The sequence below is a fragment of the Cyprinodon tularosa genome, unplaced genomic scaffold (genome assembly GCF_016077235.1).
Source record: "Cyprinodon tularosa strain WSP-4 unplaced genomic scaffold, ASM1607723v1 ctg517, whole genome shotgun sequence".
Taxonomy (NCBI): domain Eukaryota; kingdom Metazoa; phylum Chordata; class Actinopteri; order Cyprinodontiformes; family Cyprinodontidae; genus Cyprinodon; species Cyprinodon tularosa.
In genome coordinates this window covers 215,542-234,636 of record NW_024039249.1, presented here as the reverse complement: position 1 = coordinate 234,636, position 19,095 = coordinate 215,542, and the positions used below count along the sequence as shown (strand labels likewise).

Here is a 19,095-nt window from a genome sequence, read left to right as displayed (position 1 = left end):
TGTTTACAGCTCCAAACTGTATGACTAAATCTACTTTGTAAGTCAATGGTAACATGATAACTGCTTCTCCATGATGCCCATATCTACACATTTTATGTCTATAAATGGGACAAAGGCTGGAAGAGGACAGGGGAGATGGAACAGGGATTAAAACATTTGTGAATGCTGGCTTATGACCAGGAAATAGAGTAAACAAAATTACCGAATAGTCAACACGATCTTCATGGCGACTGGCCGGTTTAGGAGTCGGTCAAACCAGAAATGTAATGCGTTTGGGAATGCTGGCCTATCGGTTCGAGAGTGCTGGTTTTGCATCTTGGAGAGGGGGTACGATAGATTCAAAAAACAGACTTGGGGCCTGGCGAAGCACATGGTGCATGTATAGCAGACATGCCGAAAGCCTGATTTTCATTGATGGCTAATTAACAGTCTTTTGCTGAACTGGAAATCATCAGAATCAGCTGTGCTGAAGCAGAGAAACCGCTAAAACCTACAGTAGTAGCCATTCAAAATGTCCCTGCTTTCCTTGATGGGCCTTGGCTGGTCACAATTCTGGTCTACAATTCCTTTTTAAACATCAATATTTGTATGCTGATGAAGATTCTAAGTCATCCAGGTCATAGTCATTCCGTAAAAGTTCAAAAAAATCCACTGGACTTGGTTTCCAAGATTTGAAGACGTTTCGCCACCTCTCCAGTAAGCTTTCTCAATTCAAATGTCTGGATTCGCAGTGAGTTTGAGTCTTATATAGACAAAGCCTTGTATCGCTTGGAAACATGTAAATGGAAACCGATGAGTGGGTCGTTTGGTTTCATTGCTAGCCTGTAGTATCTGAAACCTGTGTATGATTCTGAAGGTCGTTCGTTAAAGGGGGGGATTTTGTTTTTAGATTTAGTTTTTTGAACTTTTACGGAATCAACATTTTTACTAAGATATTCTTTCTGTCATGATTTGTGGACGTTAAGATCGAAAGAGAAGCGCCTTCTCCTTTTCAGACCTTATAATTTAGTGAAAGGGAGGAGTCAGAGTAAAAAAAAAATGTGATGCCCTGGCAGAGGGTGTCACTCCAGTGGCTGGAAGTTGGAGGGTATACTGCTGGGAGTTGCAGGGAAGTGGGCTGCCATTTGGCTGGCGTTTGACTGGGAAGGGCCATTTTGAATGGCTACTACTGTATAGGACAGCGGTCCTCACGAACCGACATTGGGCATGCCTGGTGTATAGCAAGGGAAGCAGACTCTGACCTAGAGCTGGGCGATATGGCGATATATATCGTGAGGACGAGAGAAACATGTCTATCGTGACCTTTCTCCTCTATTTTTTCTATCGTGATAAACTTTTTCACTGTTCACTCTCATGGCCGCAAATTGCATAACTGGTGTTCTTGGTTTGAGGTTGGGATTCTCATATTAGGAAACAAGATGATGGGTAAAAAATAGGCGATGAAAGATTTTTTTCAACCCTGTCCATCTGACGGACTATGAAAACATAAAATGCAACATCAGTTGTGGTATATCGTGATATATATCGTTATCGTGATATAAAATAATCCATATCGTGATATAGTTTTTTTTCCATATCGCCCAGCCCTACTCTGACCTACACGTTCAATAAAACACTAGGATAAACAATAAACTTTAACCCTTGTAGGAGCTCAGGAAAAACAAGGATGCTTGTGACATTGAGGGACACACGTGACTATACAGCTCTTCATGAAAGTAAAAAAAAGGTCTCTGAAAATGACCTTTCACCAGCCTCACCACTTATAACCCATTCCATAATCTTTATTTTAGCTGGAAAGTTTCCCTTATATCTAGTATGTAATAAAATCTTTACCTATTCTGCTTAAGGTGCATGGTACGCTGGTTGGTCATGAAATGGAAAGCTGCTTGTATTCTGATTGACAGCCAGCCAAACTCCATGGCAGTGACTGCAGCTTTATTTACATTTTTAAAAAGTGCCTGTTAAATATATATTTTTTTACATTTCATGATCTGACCTGTGGGCCATCATTTTGTGTGACAGAAGTGAAAATGCCTCACAGTCCTGCATAGATCGGGATCTGCTCACCCTAAGCGTAGCAGGAGCAACACTGCAGGCATTGACGGGGGGAGAATTTGACACTGGCTGAATGCTCGGGTCAAAAATGCTGGTAAATGCCTTCTTGGGGAACTGATAAACATATAGAACAATTTCAATCTAAATAAAGTTTTTTTTATAATTATACTAAACTTGCCTAACAAAGTTTAACTATTGGGACTTTAACTCTGTGTTTTGGTCAGAAGAGTCTAAAGTTGACCATCTTAGGAACAAATCCTCAAAGTTAATTTGGTGTGAAATAAAGTATGACTACGGGGAAGTGCACCTCATGCCCCATCATCAAGTTTGAACCTGTGGTGTGCTGGGCTTTTTTCCTCACTTCTCATTAAAAGTTTAGGAACCTCTTTATATCACAGTAAATGCCATCTTCAACCTTAGGAGGTTGAAATGGATCCCAAGAACCTAGACCTATAGGAGATGATTATTTTAATGAACTAAAGTTAAAAATCAACAACACTCCGAAGATTAAAGGGCATCAAAAAAGACATGGAGGAGAGTTTTTAAAACAAGACTCAGAAGAAAACGGTAAAAGAGACTTGAAAAACAGACCTTTAAAATTTGGCAGCAAAAATCAGGTCTTTAAATTAACAGAAATAAGAACGTGTTTGATGATTACATAATTTGCTCTGTTTGCACTTCTCAAATATATTTATGAACAGGATTTTGGAGGATTTACTTTGCATAAGAATGCAAACCTGTTAAGATTTAGATGGCTAGAGGTAGAGCTTCACTGGCTGGCAGTAGCATCATTGAGAAAAAATAAATACATTTCAGATATCGCTTGCCTAATTAAAAGAAGTGGGTTAAGTCTTCAATAACATTCTATTAAATGAATTAAATGTAGGTGCTTCATATAAAAACATTTTATCACTCAACAGGATAGAGCAGTTTGGTTTCCTTTCAAACTTCTACAATAACTAGAGCAACGTCCTTTTCCACGTACCTCAAGCATATATTGATGCCCAGCTGCTCCACAGATGATAACGCAACACTCTTCACATTTTTCTCCTCCGCTGTGACACAAAACAATTAAAAAGACACGTGAGAGTCACAATTAATGATCGTCTCCTAGAAGGAGGAATAGAAAGGAAACACTTTCACCTAACTGGTTAAGATTTGACCATGATGAATGGCGGAAACATGACAGCAAATCATGAATTACTGCTTTAACGGTGCTGGAGACTTGACAGTGTGTCTAAGCGGGTTTGTGCTTTGCCGTTTTGGAGGCAGTTGTTGGCGAGGTAGCGTAGTATCAAGGTGACTCAGGTAATTTCACCAGCAGTCATTCATGGATAATTTCACAGCGGCATTTTGAGGTTTCTGTGAAGCAGCGCTGTAGCGTTGATTTCGTAGTGGTGGCAGTTTGAGGGTAAAACATGGAATTACTAATTTTTCACCGCAGGAACCTCTTTATCAAAAGATTTATTTTCTTTTTTTATGTGCAAGAGTCAACAGGCACTTAAGTCTCCTGCAGAGTCTGCAAAAAAAGCCCTAAATGTTTAGTTGTCAAGAGGTTCTTATTAGGAGCCATAATCATTAAAACATATTAGTTTTTGGAAATGCAAGTTTAATAGTCTGAAGACTTCAATAATCATGAAATAAATGGGAAAAAGACACTTTCACTTGAAAAATTTTGCAGCCATATCCTGACTTTTGGGAAACATAATATCATAAGTTAACAGATGAATCTTCTGCTGCAGATAGTTTGTAGTCTGATCATGAGGAAAACTTAATTAATTCAAAACATCATCATCCAGAAGTGAAAAGCTCACATTCAATCTACAGAGGGATGAATGGTGCAAAGAAAAGCATCAGTCAAAAGATAAAACGTTCACCAGAATTTGCATATCAGAGTGATCAATCAATGCTGTTACCATCAGGCAGGAGAACATTAATCACAGGCCATCCAATCTTGTATTAATTTCGAGAACTTTCTGTTTTGCTCTTCACCCTTCCCTCCTTACATATTAACAACTCTGAAATCCTCATACTGATGGCAATTACCATCTAATGGAGACAAATCTTCTCGTCATTTCTATTCCCCCTCTAATCTCCTCCGCGTTGTGCCCCCAGAGTCTACTTTACAGCCTGTAATAACCGCAATAACAAATATTAAACTTTTGTTTAAAAGAGCCACCATAAAAGGTGTTGCAGGCAATTTATCTCCTATATTAGCTGTGACTACTATTACTAGTTGTAACTGCAGAACTTATGAAGAGTAATATTGGCAACCTGCAGCTTCGAGCTGATTTAGTCCCCAGTCTTTCTACAATTTTGTTCTTCAGATAAATTAAAAAAGTAATATTGAAAATAATGAATCCTGCAGAATTTGAAAGGAAGGAGTTGTGGCCATGAGGAAAATTAAGAAGCAGATATGCACAAATTATGCACAACAATACACCCCCTAATGTGTGGAGCCTTGGAATCAATTTTAAAATAACTAAGCAGGAGGAAATTGCATGTCCCCCCCCCCCCCAGTTAAACTCCTGCAAGTCCTGAAACTGAAGTGAGTCTGTCAGAGAAGAGTGTTTTCTCTTCAGCAGGGTTTTTATGTTTAGGCAGCAAATTAAGTGGTCCAAGAAAAATGGTAGAAAAGCAGCAACATTAATAGTGTATTTTTAGAACAACTAAAGGCCTGAAAAAAAGACTGGCCAAAAAAAAACTATGAGGAAAAAATACAAAATAATCGGTTTCATTTGTTAATTTATCATAGTACAAGCAGAAAAACAGAACATGAAACAGCTTTATTTTATCTGGAATTAAGCTCCATCAAAATATTTCTGCCCAGTTGTTAGTACCAACACACATTTGTGTTACCAAGTTACCCATTTGTGATCAAGACCTTCGCTTAATATAAATATATATCAAGGTACAATTTAATTGACATATTTTGATTTCTTTTTCATGATGTTTTTTCGCCACTATAGGCATTTAGATTCATCTCCAACCGTACCTTCCAACTTTTATCAGGGTTTTTTTTCCTCTTAATTTTCTGGACTTCCTTAAGACTTTTAAGGATGCTCTTTTCTCTCCAAGGTGATTTTTGTTTTGCCTGTGTGCTATATATGTTGATTCTAATGGTGCGTTCACACCAACTGTGGTGCCCACAGCAAGAGTGCTCGATTTAAATACTATCCCTTTGAATAAGGCATGGGAAAGCGTGGTAAAGAGGCCAGTGATGAATTCAGTCATTGGTTGACTGGTTGTGTTTGTGACATAGATTGAAGGAGTGCAGCCAAGATGAAGCTTTTTTTTTTTTCAACGGAATATAGAGAAAATGATGTTGGCACAGGATGATGTAATTATTTTTTAGGTGGCTTTTAAAAAAGGTATTCTTAAAATTGCTGAATCATTCATCCTTCGTCTCCCTAGCTCCGGCCAGCAGCTGCCTCTCCCCAGCAGTCCTGCTCTCTGGCCTGCTGAACAAAGGGAAGTACAGCTGATGCAACCATCATCCAGATGCAGCTCTTGGAGTCAGTGGTGAAACTTTTTCAGACACTAGAGATTTCAATAGACCCATAGACATTGATGCAGACAATGGCTTTCCATTGAAAAACGAGCTCTGGATCCCTATCAATAAAATACTGACCCACACAGATGGGAAGTAACAAAGTACAAATACTTCGCTACTGTACTCACATAGATTTTTCTGATATTTTTACTTTACTTTACTACTTACTTTTATGGCGACTTTTTACTTCTACTCCTTACATTTTTACACAAATATCTGTACTTTCTACTCCTTACATTTTAAAAAATTGGCTCGTTACTTTAGTTTTGAATCATTTCAATGGAGTTACCGTTATTATTTTTCACGTCATCAATACCAAATTCAATCTAATTGGATGGGAATCTACGTTGCATTTGACGCACCACTACAAGATGAATCGACAGATTCAGCGGTATTCATTTCGGCAGCAAATCATTGCAGCTTGGTGGCGGTGGCGTTAGCATAGTAGTATGGACGACGAGATGATTGAAAATGAACAGAACGGAGATCTAGTCCTATTGCCAGACATCCATTTAAAATGTAGGCAACGGCATGAAAAAAGTGGTTTCTACTTTTACTTTTATATTTTAAGTAAATTTACAAGCCTGTACTTTGTTACTTTTACTTGAGTAAAGAAGTTTAATCAGTACTTCCACTTTTACCAGAGTATTTTTTAACACAAGTATCTGTACTTTTACTCAAGTACGGAAAGTGAGTACTTTTGCCATCTCTGCTGACCCAACATGTTGAGTTGAAGCTTGGTAGCAGATAGAAGCTCAAGCTCCTCCTATTTGATGACGATGTATGTGGTGAGCACGTTGAAACTATAGCAGAAATTATAGCAAATGCTGCAGTCATTGTGAACACACCATTAGTCTTAACAAAAATGTCATTATCTGTGAGTATTGACAGGTTCTTGGTTCTTTTTTAACTAAAGTCGTTTCTCACCTCCTCCTTATTGTGTTTTCTCCCACTGAGAACTTAAACTTATTTGTTTTGTACCTTTTTTCTTAGAACACACCCAGTGCAACAATGTTTGACACCCACTGGTTAAGATTATTAAAACCTTTCAAATCCATTCATCCATTTTTCGTTACGCTTATCCCTGCTGGGGTCGTGATTGATGCTGGTGCCTTTCACTCTTCCAAATATAAGTGGGAACATTTTTGTAAGATATTTTAAGAGATGTAAGGAGAAGTGGCAGACTGCTGGTAGAAGTATGTTATTCTTCAGTTTCAGCAGAGAAATTATCTTGACTTATAAAAAAAAAAAAAGACAAACAAAAAAAATAAAATTGAGAACTTCACTTAGCCCTTAACCTTTAGATGTTGGATAACATCTGAAGGCTGTTCCCCTGACATCTCTGTTTGATGAGATCTAAATCAATCTGAGAGAAAAACAGACACGGAAGAGAGAAAAAAAAAAAGAATAAAACGTCCTGATGGACTGTGAGGGAATTTAGAGAAAAGCTAAAACAAAGCAAACACTTAGAATTAAGACTTCTAATCCAGGCTTGATGGGGACAGAGCTTTGTTCTGGCAGTTATAAAGAGTGCATGAATAAGAGAGTTAATGCACTGAAGAAAAATGTTTTTGTCTAAGGAGTGATGAAAAAAAGTCTATTGAAATATACATAAACCAAAGCAGACAGAAGACATTCTATATCCTTTCAGTCCCTGGTATTCATTATTTATACTGGATTTTTAACAAGAATACTTGACATTATGCCTGACATTGCATGACATCTAACCGAATTCTTTTAAAATTCTTCTGTTTTGAAACATATTGAAAGTTATTTTTAAAACAAAAGCCAGTCATTTTCCTACTTCCTCATTTTAACTTCTCCAGTTCTAGTTGCTGCATACAACACCAGAAACAATCACATTAATAGATTTATAAAACAACTTTCAACTAATCGAGTGATTGAATTACTGTATAATCATGATCATATACTGATCCCTAAACATGAAATTTGCTAAAAGAGCAACCCCCTAAAAATGTCATATTTAAACCAAAAACTGTATAACTACTAAACAATATGCATTATATAAAAGATTGAAACTTTATTTTGTCTGTGAATATGTTATATCCAGGACTGCTCAAGTGGCATTTCCAAGTGTTTTTGTGTTTTAACAATGTAAAATACATTTACAAAAGTGTAATCAGTGTTTTAAGCCAAACTCTATTTATTCATTTTATAGTAAAACCCATCTGTATATTATGCTATTGTACATAACTGTAAAAACCTCTTTTTTAATAGTAATATCCATCTATATATTATATTCATTATTTATAATAGTATTCATCTCTATACTCATTCAGTAGAAATACCCATGTCCTGTATTTATAGAACCATTATTTATCCTGCACTTGCTGCTATTGCACTTCTGGTTAGACCTAACCTGCATTTTGTTGCCTTGTACCTGTACATGTGTAACGACAATAAAGTTGAATCTAATCTAAATCTAATCTAAAAATACACCTTCTTATTGAGGTATGTAAAGTTACTAAGAATATGTATATATCCACTGTAGTGCAGAATCATCACTTGAGTTTAAAAAGAAGCGTCAACTACTGGATGTTTTGTTATAAAATCTCCTCATAGTTCATAGTGAAGATGAATTGCTTTCATGCTATTCCAATAAATGAAATCAACCATTTAAATTTGATTATAGTTTTTTTTATTTGAACAGGAGTCACATTTTGCGCTTCGTATTGTTCAATAATAATTGTTACACGCTTTCATCTTTATAACTAGCCACTGTTGCCTTGTAGTCTCTCTGACTGTTCTCTTTGTGCATAGGTGCTTTTACACCAGATACTTCGGGTTCCCTAAACAGCCTTATACATGCCGGTTAGGTTAATTGGTAATTCTAAATTTCTCCTAAGTTAATAGATAATTCTAAATTTCCTCAAGCGATGAGTGTTTGTTTGCGTGGCTGTGACCTCTGGGTCTCCAACTAAACTACATGCAGTGTAATGATGAAATACATGGTTAATAAATCAAATGCTTTGGTAAAAAAAAAAAGAATGTGATCAGAGACAGAACTACCAACTGACAATGAGGTAAAGTGACCTGAAACCATTCAAAACATAACATTTTAAGTGTGATGTTGAGATAAGACAAAAACAATAATTAAAGAAAAAATCGAAATATATAAATTGTAAACATGTGTCCTGTCCACACAAGTGAAACCAGTACCAATAAGGAAAGGATTTATTGCTGGGTGCAGAGGTGCTGTTGTAACAATGCCACAGAACTGTCTACAAAAACACTGGGCATTCCCAGAAAACCCACGCAAGGTCAACATTGAGGTAAGGAGGTGAATGTAGGTTCACAGAGAAAGATAGTGCAACGTCATTTCAAGAACAGACACGGTTTGCTTGTATACACCCCAACACGAAAAAGACGTTTTAATAGAAATGGGTTAAAATATCTCGGTAATGTTTTCAAAAGTTGCTAAAAAGCTACAATTTTGAAGGTGCATAGCATTTCATATATATGTAGGGTGGAATGTTATCAGGAAAAAAATCTATTGCAGTGTTTGAGATGATGGTTGAGATATTAATCATGGTTAACAAATTTTTCAGCTACTTGCGAATGTTTTGAACCATCAGTCACTAAAGATCTAGCACTTATGAGGGCATTAGGGGCACTTCAACTCCATCAAACTGCCAAAATATCAATATACAAAATGTGATTTTCTGACACAATAAATACAATATATTTTTTTTTACAATATTGCAGTCCTTTGGCATTTCATATTGCATTGAAATATACAATTATTTAATAAAGATATATAAAATATGTTCCTTGGATATAGTATTTGGTAGGTTTTTCAACATACTGTTTGCTAATCCAAACACAATCAGTCCTCACACTGATTGCAACACATGTTTGTCTCCATTACATCTCTGCAGCATGTGAAAGAAATAGTTTCAGCTTTGTCTCTTTATAATCAGATGTAGTTCTAACACGGGACCAGACTGGTACAAATTAACCATGTTTGAACTATTCCAGCCTGACAGAAATGGAGTGAATTTGAAAGTCACGTACACCTTGAATATATGCATGTGCAACTTTTTCAAAGGTTATATAGCAGTGTCCCAGAAATGAAGTGATTTTCTGATAAATGATTGTCTGTACAGATAAAGCTCCGTCTTCCCCAGCCAATCTAACCCTTGAAGTGGCTTATTCTGCCTCAACAGCTCCAAGGACACCTTCCAGTTGTTTTACAGGTCACATCCACAGAAGCCTTTTCCTGCAGTCTTTGCCTTCCCCTTCCATCTCAAACTAATGTTGTGGTCAGAAAAACTAACTTAGAAAAAACTGAAGCAAAGATCTGATCAAAAATAATGGTCTTTCTTTGTGGATTAGATACCAGGGGTTTGCCAGCGACATAACGTAGCAGCCTATTTAGTGCCAATCTACTACAGATTTCCAAGGTAAAAAACCAAAACAAAAATGTGTCTGTTTTCATATTTCTCTACCTAAATCTGTTCTTTTTTTCTTCCGAATCTGTTTTTAAATCATACTTTAAAATTTGAGCCGAATACGACAAAAAAGAGAAAGGAAAAACTGAGCTATATTTAGTTTGGGAAAATGTTTAGCTTAGCAAAAACAAGTCCTTTTTATAGGTCAGGGGCCTTCAGGTCAAGTCCTCCAGAGTACTGCACCTTTTAGACATATTTTCTTCACACAAATGTTCAGTAAAAATTAGAAAAGTATATTATTAATATCAAAAAACAAGCAAAGACCATTAAACAAAAGGCCATAAAGCTTGGACTTCTACTTATCTTCGAACCAATGATATTTTAACATTTTATGAACTTCTCAACTAGTTCAAACCTAAAACACTATAAATGTTTATGCTGCTTAAAACCATTAGGCTGATGTTATTGAATAGGGCTTTGATTATAAAAGCCTTGCACATAAAGTTGCACCAGGAAAATGACAAATTCAAAGCCAACAGGATTAAAAGCTAATAGAATACTGCAGCATGTTTTTTCTTTTTTTAATTTTGTAAAATAAAGGTTCATTAAGACAAATAAGTAGGCAATTAGTGCTTTACCTTTAGGAAAAATTACAGCTCCCAACATTTTCTGGGTATTCACTAATTAGCTTTGTATCCTTCTGACTACCATCAGTCTGATAAGCTTGTTTAGCCCCCTGGCTACGAAACAAGCCAACCTGCTGACACAGTTTGCTTGTTAGATTTGTGAAGCATAACATATTTTGACCTGAGGTAGGAAGTTGCTCAGAAAGTGTGAATGTTTTTTTTTGTTTTTTCTCCCATGTCTGTAAATCCAGGGGGAAATCTCACAATATTCTGATAGCACAGAAGAAGATGTCAAGCGTTCCAGTTACAGAAAGAGGGACTATCATAATTCCTAGTCTCATCCATCTTTTAAAGCTGCATTCCTTGTATCATGTAAACCAAAGGGAATTTACATTACAAATCCAGTTACAATATACAGTGATTTTGCAAAAGTACTTGTAAAACTCTCATATTTCCATAATTTTTTTCATTAAAACCACAAACTTTGGTGTGTTTCATTGATGGAGAAACCACCTGTGGTTCATTGGGAAACATTGTCAAGTTAAGCAAGAAAAAAAGCAACCCTCTATTTAAGCTAGGAGGAACTTCTCTTATAAAGGCAAAGAGAAAAGAAAAAAAGATGAATCCTGAGCATTGCTATTTGCTAAGCTAATGCTTTAATCCTATTGTGTTGGAGCAACATAAAAAAGATAAAGCTAAGCTGCAGTTACTGCAAAAGTGAAGCAGAAAACCTCCAGGACAACATAAGCTAACGCTCTGTCTTATTAGCTTGATTGACAAATAGAGACTGACACGGGAGTGGATTTTTACTCCTGTCCCGTCCCACTCCCACAGAAAAAAATGGTGTCCCGTCCCGATCCCGGGCCAGAGTAGAAATCTAAATCCTGTCCCGTCCCACTCCTGGTGAAATTACTCCCACTCCCATCCCGCTCCCATTCAGAATGACTCCCGCTCCTGCACCACTCCCATTCTTTTGTCTTCAATAAGATTTCTGCCAATACATTGAATCTGAATTTCTATGAAGGGTCAGTTAAGTTCCTGTTTCTAACTGTAGTAACTGTTGGTCCCTCCATTGTTGTTTTTGAGCGCGGGTGAAAAACTCAGAGCGGAAGCACTGTTGGTTTTTGGGTCGTGTAGTTTTTTTTGACTCGCATTATAGCGTAGGCTTCAAGGAAAAAAACTACAAAATGGCAGCGCCAGTACTGGATTTTTTTTTCTTTCTATTTTATTTTATTTTTTGGCATCGATCCTAGTTTTTTTTAGTTACTATTGGTTTATTCCTGCTCCCGTCTGCTCCCGTTAATGTTTAATCCTGTACCGTCCCAATCACGTGATCGTTACTAATACTAACTCCCATCCCAGGGGAATCTCACGGGAATCCCGTGACCCGTGGGATTCCCGAAAAAATGTCAGTCTCTATTGACAAAGTCACCCCACATTGGGGTTTAGTTAGTCTGAGCTTCCCAGGAGCAATTCAAACCTAGATGTCCTCTTTCAATAGCGATGGACATCATTTGAATTTTAACAATTCCGGTTCAGATTTCTTGTTTTGATTCTGGTTACTATCGATTCTCAAATATTTTTCCTTTAAGAAGAAAAATCATAAAAGTTTACATGTAATCAATAAGCTGGAAAGTCGGGTTCTGTCAGGATGAAATCGTCTAAACTTCTAAATGAAATTTAATTCCTTGAAAATCTAACCTTATGGGAAAGTTATTTTTTTTTTTCACCCAATATATTATTTTTAATAGCTCTGTTATTGGATGCCATCTGCACTCAGTGCAGGAGATGGGAAGCAAGAGGATCCTAACTTGATTAACATCCCTGTTGGATAATGTTTCCCACCCCATACATAAAGCTGTTGCAGAACTGGAGAGCTCCGTCAGTGACAGACTGCTGTACCCTAAATGCACCAAGGAGCGCTATCATAGATCCTTCCTCCCAGCAGCTGTAAGACTTTATAACCCCCACTGTCCTCAACAACCTTAATAAATTCTTACATTAATGCTGATTTCGCACAGTTTTCATCTTAGACAATTAAATAACATGTTGCAGTCATTTTGCACATCTCTGTTGTTGCTGCTATTTTGAAATATCTATTACTGTAAAAATTTCCATGGCTCTATATTGGTTATTTATTCCCCAGGTGCACAGTATTTATATTGTTAACCCATTTTACAGTACAGTATTTTATTTGTTTATTTTTTAACTCTTCACTATTATGTTATTCTTATACACTTTTCAAATGTTCACATTTCTTGCTGCTGTAACACTAGAATTTCCGCATTGTGGGACAATTAATGGATTTTCTATATTGTTCTATTTTTTTAAAACCTATGAACTGTAATTTAATCTTATGAATTTTCTTTTTACTGTTATATTTTCACATGGAGATTTCTGTTTGAAAAACCTAACTAAAACACATTAACATATATCCATTGTCTGATGCCACAAATACTTTTGTGGTATTAGACAGTTTTATGATTTTATCCACCTGATTGTGACTGAGGTGAAGTTAAAGGCTGAGTGGCTGAGTGGAAGTAGCAGCACAGCAGGAAGGCATCCTGAAAGAGTTTATGTCCTCACCATTGTTTAATGCACCTCAATTCCACTCAACTATGCAAGTGGTGATGATTACTTTTTTTCAGAAAAGAACAATCAGATTTTTTACTTCATAGTTAGTAAGATTTACAATTTACAAATTAACTAAAAGAATCAGTGGTAGATAACACCACTCAAAAAAATAAAAACCCATGTCTTGTTTTCTTCATCCTGTTCACATGACCACGGGATTAGCTCCATTCAAATGCACTTTACACCTTACATAGCATATTTGTTCATAAATCATATATAGTACATTTACGTCTATGTTATTTTGTTACATTTTTAACAATGTTTCACTCAGATTCAAAATATATACGGGTAATTCATCTAACAGCTGAATCAGATCGTTATCAGATATCGGCCGATACTCCCAGCCCAGGTATCGTATTGGATCTGAAAAAAATGTATCGGTATATCTCTAATATCTAATAGGTTATACCTTGGATCTTTGGATGCTCTCCTACCAAAAATTAAGATATAAACAACTGACAGCTCATTGTGCGCACTCTAGTAACACTGATTATTAACGAGTCAGAGTTTGTGGTAAAAGGAGGATCACAAAGAGGGGGATGGGATAAAGTCAAATGCAGAATGTGGAGTCAATAAAACATTACACCAATAAAAGGTACTAATACATCGTTTGTATGACTCTATTATTAATGTACCTTTTTCAACATTTAACATAATAGAGCATGTTTTGCGTAGACTTATTTTACTGGCTACGTTGAAGTGGCATTTGGTGATTTTTATCTGACAACACTGTCAGAAAGAAGAAATTGTTTGTTCCTAACTGACCTTTGTACTGAGCCGGAGAGAAGAAGCATCTTGAGGCAGAGCTGGATAGATGGGCAACAACTTTCTCCAGAAGGTCAGCCAGCACTGTAGAGAAAAATCAGATTCATAAATAATAATACAAGCGAAAGCAGCTATAATGTATATTAGATTAGAAGATGTATTATTCAGACTATATTGCATACACTCCTTAAAGGAATGTAAAATAACACTGATCTGTATTATTAACAGCCATTTCATGAATGAGCCCCATGGTGACTTTTGAATTTAATATGTTATTGGCATTTAAATAATACAAGCAAAGCATTTTGGAAATATGTGAAGCTGACAAATGAAGCTGAAAATTAGGGCTCATGTGCAAAAACACATGTTCAGCAATGTGTTCAGTCAGCTTTGCAAGCATCCACTCACATCAATTTGTGGCTTCAGTGCCCCCAACTGTCCCTGAATAAACCCTGTCTACATCACTGTGGGAGTCGTATATCACAGAGCTGTGTGACAAAGCCACCCACAGTCACTGAGGATGTAACAAGGAAGATGCTGATGGGGATTACAATGAAAACCAAAATAAATACAGTGACCTCCTACAGAAAGAAGTCAGGAACAGCAAAGTTGATAAGTCTAAAGATGCTGTGATGCATAATACAGGTAAAAAAAAATTCTTTACAGCAGTTGCCACAATTAATAACCTTGGTCAAGATTTCCTAAAGCATGAAACTTGTTATGTTACTTCGGAAAATGCCATCGTTTGCTTCTTTAACCATAGTGTTAGTAAGTCAGTCTCGGATCCACATCCTATCGAGTGAGAAGCTTTTTTCTTGCAGTCATTTCCCTAGAAGTATCAATGCACATTTACATTGCTTTAATTGCTAATTTCCCTGTAGTTCTCTGTTATATCAGGGAAATAAAATAGGAAATGAACATCTAAAATCAATGAATAAAGACAACTTTTCCATGTTGTATGATTTGTCTTTTATATTTACAGAGCTTACATCATGCTAAATCTACCTTTTTAAGCTTTTAACTATATTATATAATCCTTTCATCAAAATCATGCATTAAGTCGTATATAGATTCATTCACACATCTCAGAGTAATCCTCATGAATTCTGCCGCCGGAGCAGCAGCCCCTTCCTGTCCTGTGAAAATGAGCATTTGGAGAATATCCATGTAAGTGCGCCCCCTCCTGGAAGCAGCTACCTTAACTGTGCTGTGCCCGCACAGTAAAATCACATCCACCTTTTCCAAACAGGGAGGGGTGATGATTCTGGCTCAAAGTTAGAACAATTGGCTCTATTAGCAGCTAACCTGCACAGGGCAGCAACCTTTTCTTAGCTAATGTCTAAAGCTCGGTTTTTCCTGTACATGTCTGCAAGGTCGCGTCAGCCAAATCACTTAATGTTGGGCTCCAACGGCCCTCTGTGTTAACAGATCCTCATGGAAAACATGGTGAGTGAGCAGCAGCACCTGCTGGAAGGGTTTGTAAATGTAAACATCTAGAGGCGTCTAATGATTTAGTTCATAAATATCACCACTATCAACAGAAAACTCCTGGAAAGAAATGATTGTCGCTCTTGGACGACAAAGAGGCTTTGGAAAAGTTGTAAACAGCTGTGTTTTCTACTTCCTCGTGTAGTTGGTGATGTCAGCTAGCAGCTTTTGCTGAATACGCACACCCGGAGCTGACCAGAATGGGGGAAAAGCCGCACAGAGCATAAATGTTGCAGACAGACGCTGTGACAGGCAGCTCATTTTCCACACATTTTCCACATTAAATGTGTATCAAGCATAATGAGCCATTTAGTTGTGAAAATCTGTATTTTTGGCTTTAGAGCTCTCTGACTTCTTTCAGGCCTCAGAAGTGGTGTGAAACAAAGACGTCATGAAATGGCATCCACACAGGGAGAGGCAGATTCAAGTGCTTTTCTTTGGGTAAAAAGACAACTATATTACATAACAAATTAATACCTCTGTAGTGTTAAAGGCATCATTTCGTCATATAATTGCCTATAAGTGACTCTGACAGCAGCTATTCTTGAGGAGTAGGTTAGAATAGCTGCTGAGAGGAGCAGAAGTCTCACTGACAGTTACAGGAATCGTTTGGTGGCTGTGATTGCCTGTAAATGTTGTGCAACAAAATATTAAGTTACAGTAATGGTACCATAATCTTTGTCCAGTTCTGTTTCACAAGTTTTTTTTTTTTTTTTTTTTATCATTCTGTTGAAGCATGGTTGAAAAGCAAGTTTGATTATCATTTGCTTATTTTCACAGAATTTATCTAATCGTCATTTTTACTTTTGTCAGATTTAAGTCATACCTGTGGCCATTTTGAGAGTTCTTTCATTAAATGAGGGGTATCAAATGTTTCGTCCACATGTGTAGGAAACCAAAGGTTTTTTTTTTAAGATAACATACATGTATGTTTTGCTAAATTGTTACATGATTGATGAATCAGTTGCAAATCAGGATAGTAGGAAGGTATATCTGCATAATTGTTTTCATCTGCAGGCTCGAAATAGGGTGGCAGGTGGGCCTTTATTCTGACACTGCTAAATAAACATATAAATGAATTGCAGGATATTTTGTAAACACAGAAAAGCATAATGATAATCATTTCCCCATCTGTCAGCTTAGAAGACAGAGGCTGATGATCACAACCGCTAGCAGAAGCCAGTCAGTGAATGTGAGCTTGACTGAATGCATCTTATTGATATGCTGTTGCAAGAGACCAATTAAAGAATCAATACACTGACAAGAGAGAGAGGTAGCGAACATGAAACAGCTCAAACAGTCTTGATGAAGAGCTGCTATAGTGAAACATTTCTGTCTCCCAGCAGGAAAAGAAAAACAGGAAGAAATGGATTTTTAAAAAGTATATTATTTAAGATATTTAGCTGATGTGGAAGTCAAACCTTAAATGTAACAATTTCCTTTTATTGAGCGCTTTTTAAAAAGAAAGAACCAAGTTTTGTGTGGTTATTGACATGTCAAACAGAATATTATTGCTGCAGCTGAGGGAAGCTTAGGAGATAATAAATCCTGTTCATCTCTTTTTTTTTCCTATGAAAAGACTCAAATGAGCCCCAGAGAGCAGAGTGGATGATTCTGTAGGCAATTTCCAAAGTGTACTGATGAAAGGCGTAATCAGGTTTTCTGCAATGCTTCATTTGAATGTATTTTTGTCTTTCGTCAATCAGGACCATTTACTCCTATATAAGAAAAATAAGCGTAGGTGCAATTTAAAAAGCGTCAGTCAATGACAGCGGTGATGAGTTATTAAATGTGAATGTGGGCTTTGGATTTCTGTAATCTTTGTGGGGAGAGTGTGTGGTACAAATGCATTAAAATAAAAGCCATCAGCAGTTCATATATACTAACACAGGCGCTGTGATTCAGTGCATTAGTATGGATTTATTTGTACATTTGAAATATTTACATTCCCCTTAGGAAGATTAGAAACAGAAGCTGACTCACGCTGTATTTTCTTAAAGTTTTTTTTTAAAGTGTGAGAAGCAATTCCTTCTTATTTTCATCATACAACATTTTTTCCTCCTTATGGTAGAGTGAACCATAAATAAAACATAAATCAACAACATGGCTGTATTTCATTTCAGAAAAAAATATCTCCAACATTTACACTATGTTAAATCAGGTCTAGGGTTAAAGCAATACTATGTCATAAAACTTAATTTTTATGTTTATTTTTAGTGCTTTGACTTAAACTGTCCAAATAGTATTAATGTGTCTGAGGAAATACAAATAGCAGATTTTATATTTACATGAAAGCAACTGTAAGGTAAATGAAGCAAGACTTTAGAGCAGGGGTGCTAAAGTCCAGTCATCAAGAGCTACTACCCTGCCACATTTGATGTGCCCCATTTTTGACACACCTGAATCAAATGAGTGGCTCGTTACCACTCATCTGCTGAGCTTAATGAGGGGATTGAGCTTTTAAATTCATGTGTGTTAGGGAAGAGATGCATATAAAAGTTACAGGATGGTAGCTCTTGAGGACTGGACTTGGGCACCCCTGCTTTAATGAGACCATTGCTGAGTTTAAATCCAGTGGCTGTTGCTTCCTATGGCCAGATTTGCTTCCTATGGCCAGATTTGTTGGCCCAGTACACCATAGTGCAGCACCGAGGCCTGTTCGTATTGGAAGACTGCTTTTTGCCCGTTTAGAAGGACAGGTCCAGTGTATCCTACATAGCCTTGGGTATCCGATTATTCGTTGCGAGCCCAAGCAAACCGGCTGCTGTGTGCTCAGAAAAAAAAAGGTAAATGGAGCAGAACTGTGATGAGTACTGTAAGTGCAGTTTATTACAATACAAGAGCATGAATAGTTCCGTCTGAAATAAATGAAAATAGTTGTTTTTAATGGTTATTGGGTGAGATATGTGGTGGGTAATGTGGTGGGTAATGTTTTGTTTTTTGAAAGGTTTTATCTATGCATTCTTTGCCTCCTTTGTCGCCTAGTACCCATGACAATAACCACAGACAGTACAAGCGGTGAAAGCCGGAGAAGGCTGGACCTGTTTGAATCCATAGCTAACATAACTCTTTCGGCCTTCTTAGTTTCACAGCGCTCCAAGGACCCAGACCAGGTAGCACAGGTCCTTGGAGGATGCAGCCGCTGAAATCAAACACACCCTATAGGGCTTGGTCGTCATGACGTAAGCACTTTGCGTCGCCGCCATCTTGATGGCCTCTTTTACCGCTGCTCAGACTACTGCCTATGACTACTGCATACTGTACTCCCTCTCAGCCGTGTTTTAATTTCATTAATTTTACCTTAACTTGATTTCAACAATAGTAAACCGTTGCTGTATTGTGGGCTTTAACATCGCAACACATGATCGCCATGGGAAAAACATAGAAAATGGGTTAACTTTCCACCACTTTCCTGCCTGGAGGCGCAACCACGGAGACCAAGTGTCAGAGATAAAGAGTCGTTGGCTAGCTTGAATCGCGGCTGTAAGACGACCGAACATAACTTTCCACAGTATCCCGATGTCAATGAGAGTGTGTTCCCTGCATTTCATTCTGGTAAGTT

The 19,095-nt window shown here is 37.1% G+C and overlaps 1 protein-coding gene across 1 annotated transcript in view; it reads right to left on the bottom strand.

Moving 5' to 3' along the window:
- Positions 1–19,095, bottom strand: part of tbc1d32 (TBC1 domain family, member 32) — a 110,955-nt gene that overhangs the window by 28,560 nt on the left and 63,300 nt on the right. Inside the window, exons 28-29 of the mRNA XM_038303692.1 lie at positions 14,046–14,129; positions 3,041–3,110 (exon numbers count right to left, since the gene is read on the bottom strand). Coding sequence (XP_038159620.1) covers positions 3,041–3,110; positions 14,046–14,129 — 154 coding nt within the window. The remainder of the gene's footprint in view (positions 1–3,040; positions 3,111–14,045; positions 14,130–19,095) is intronic.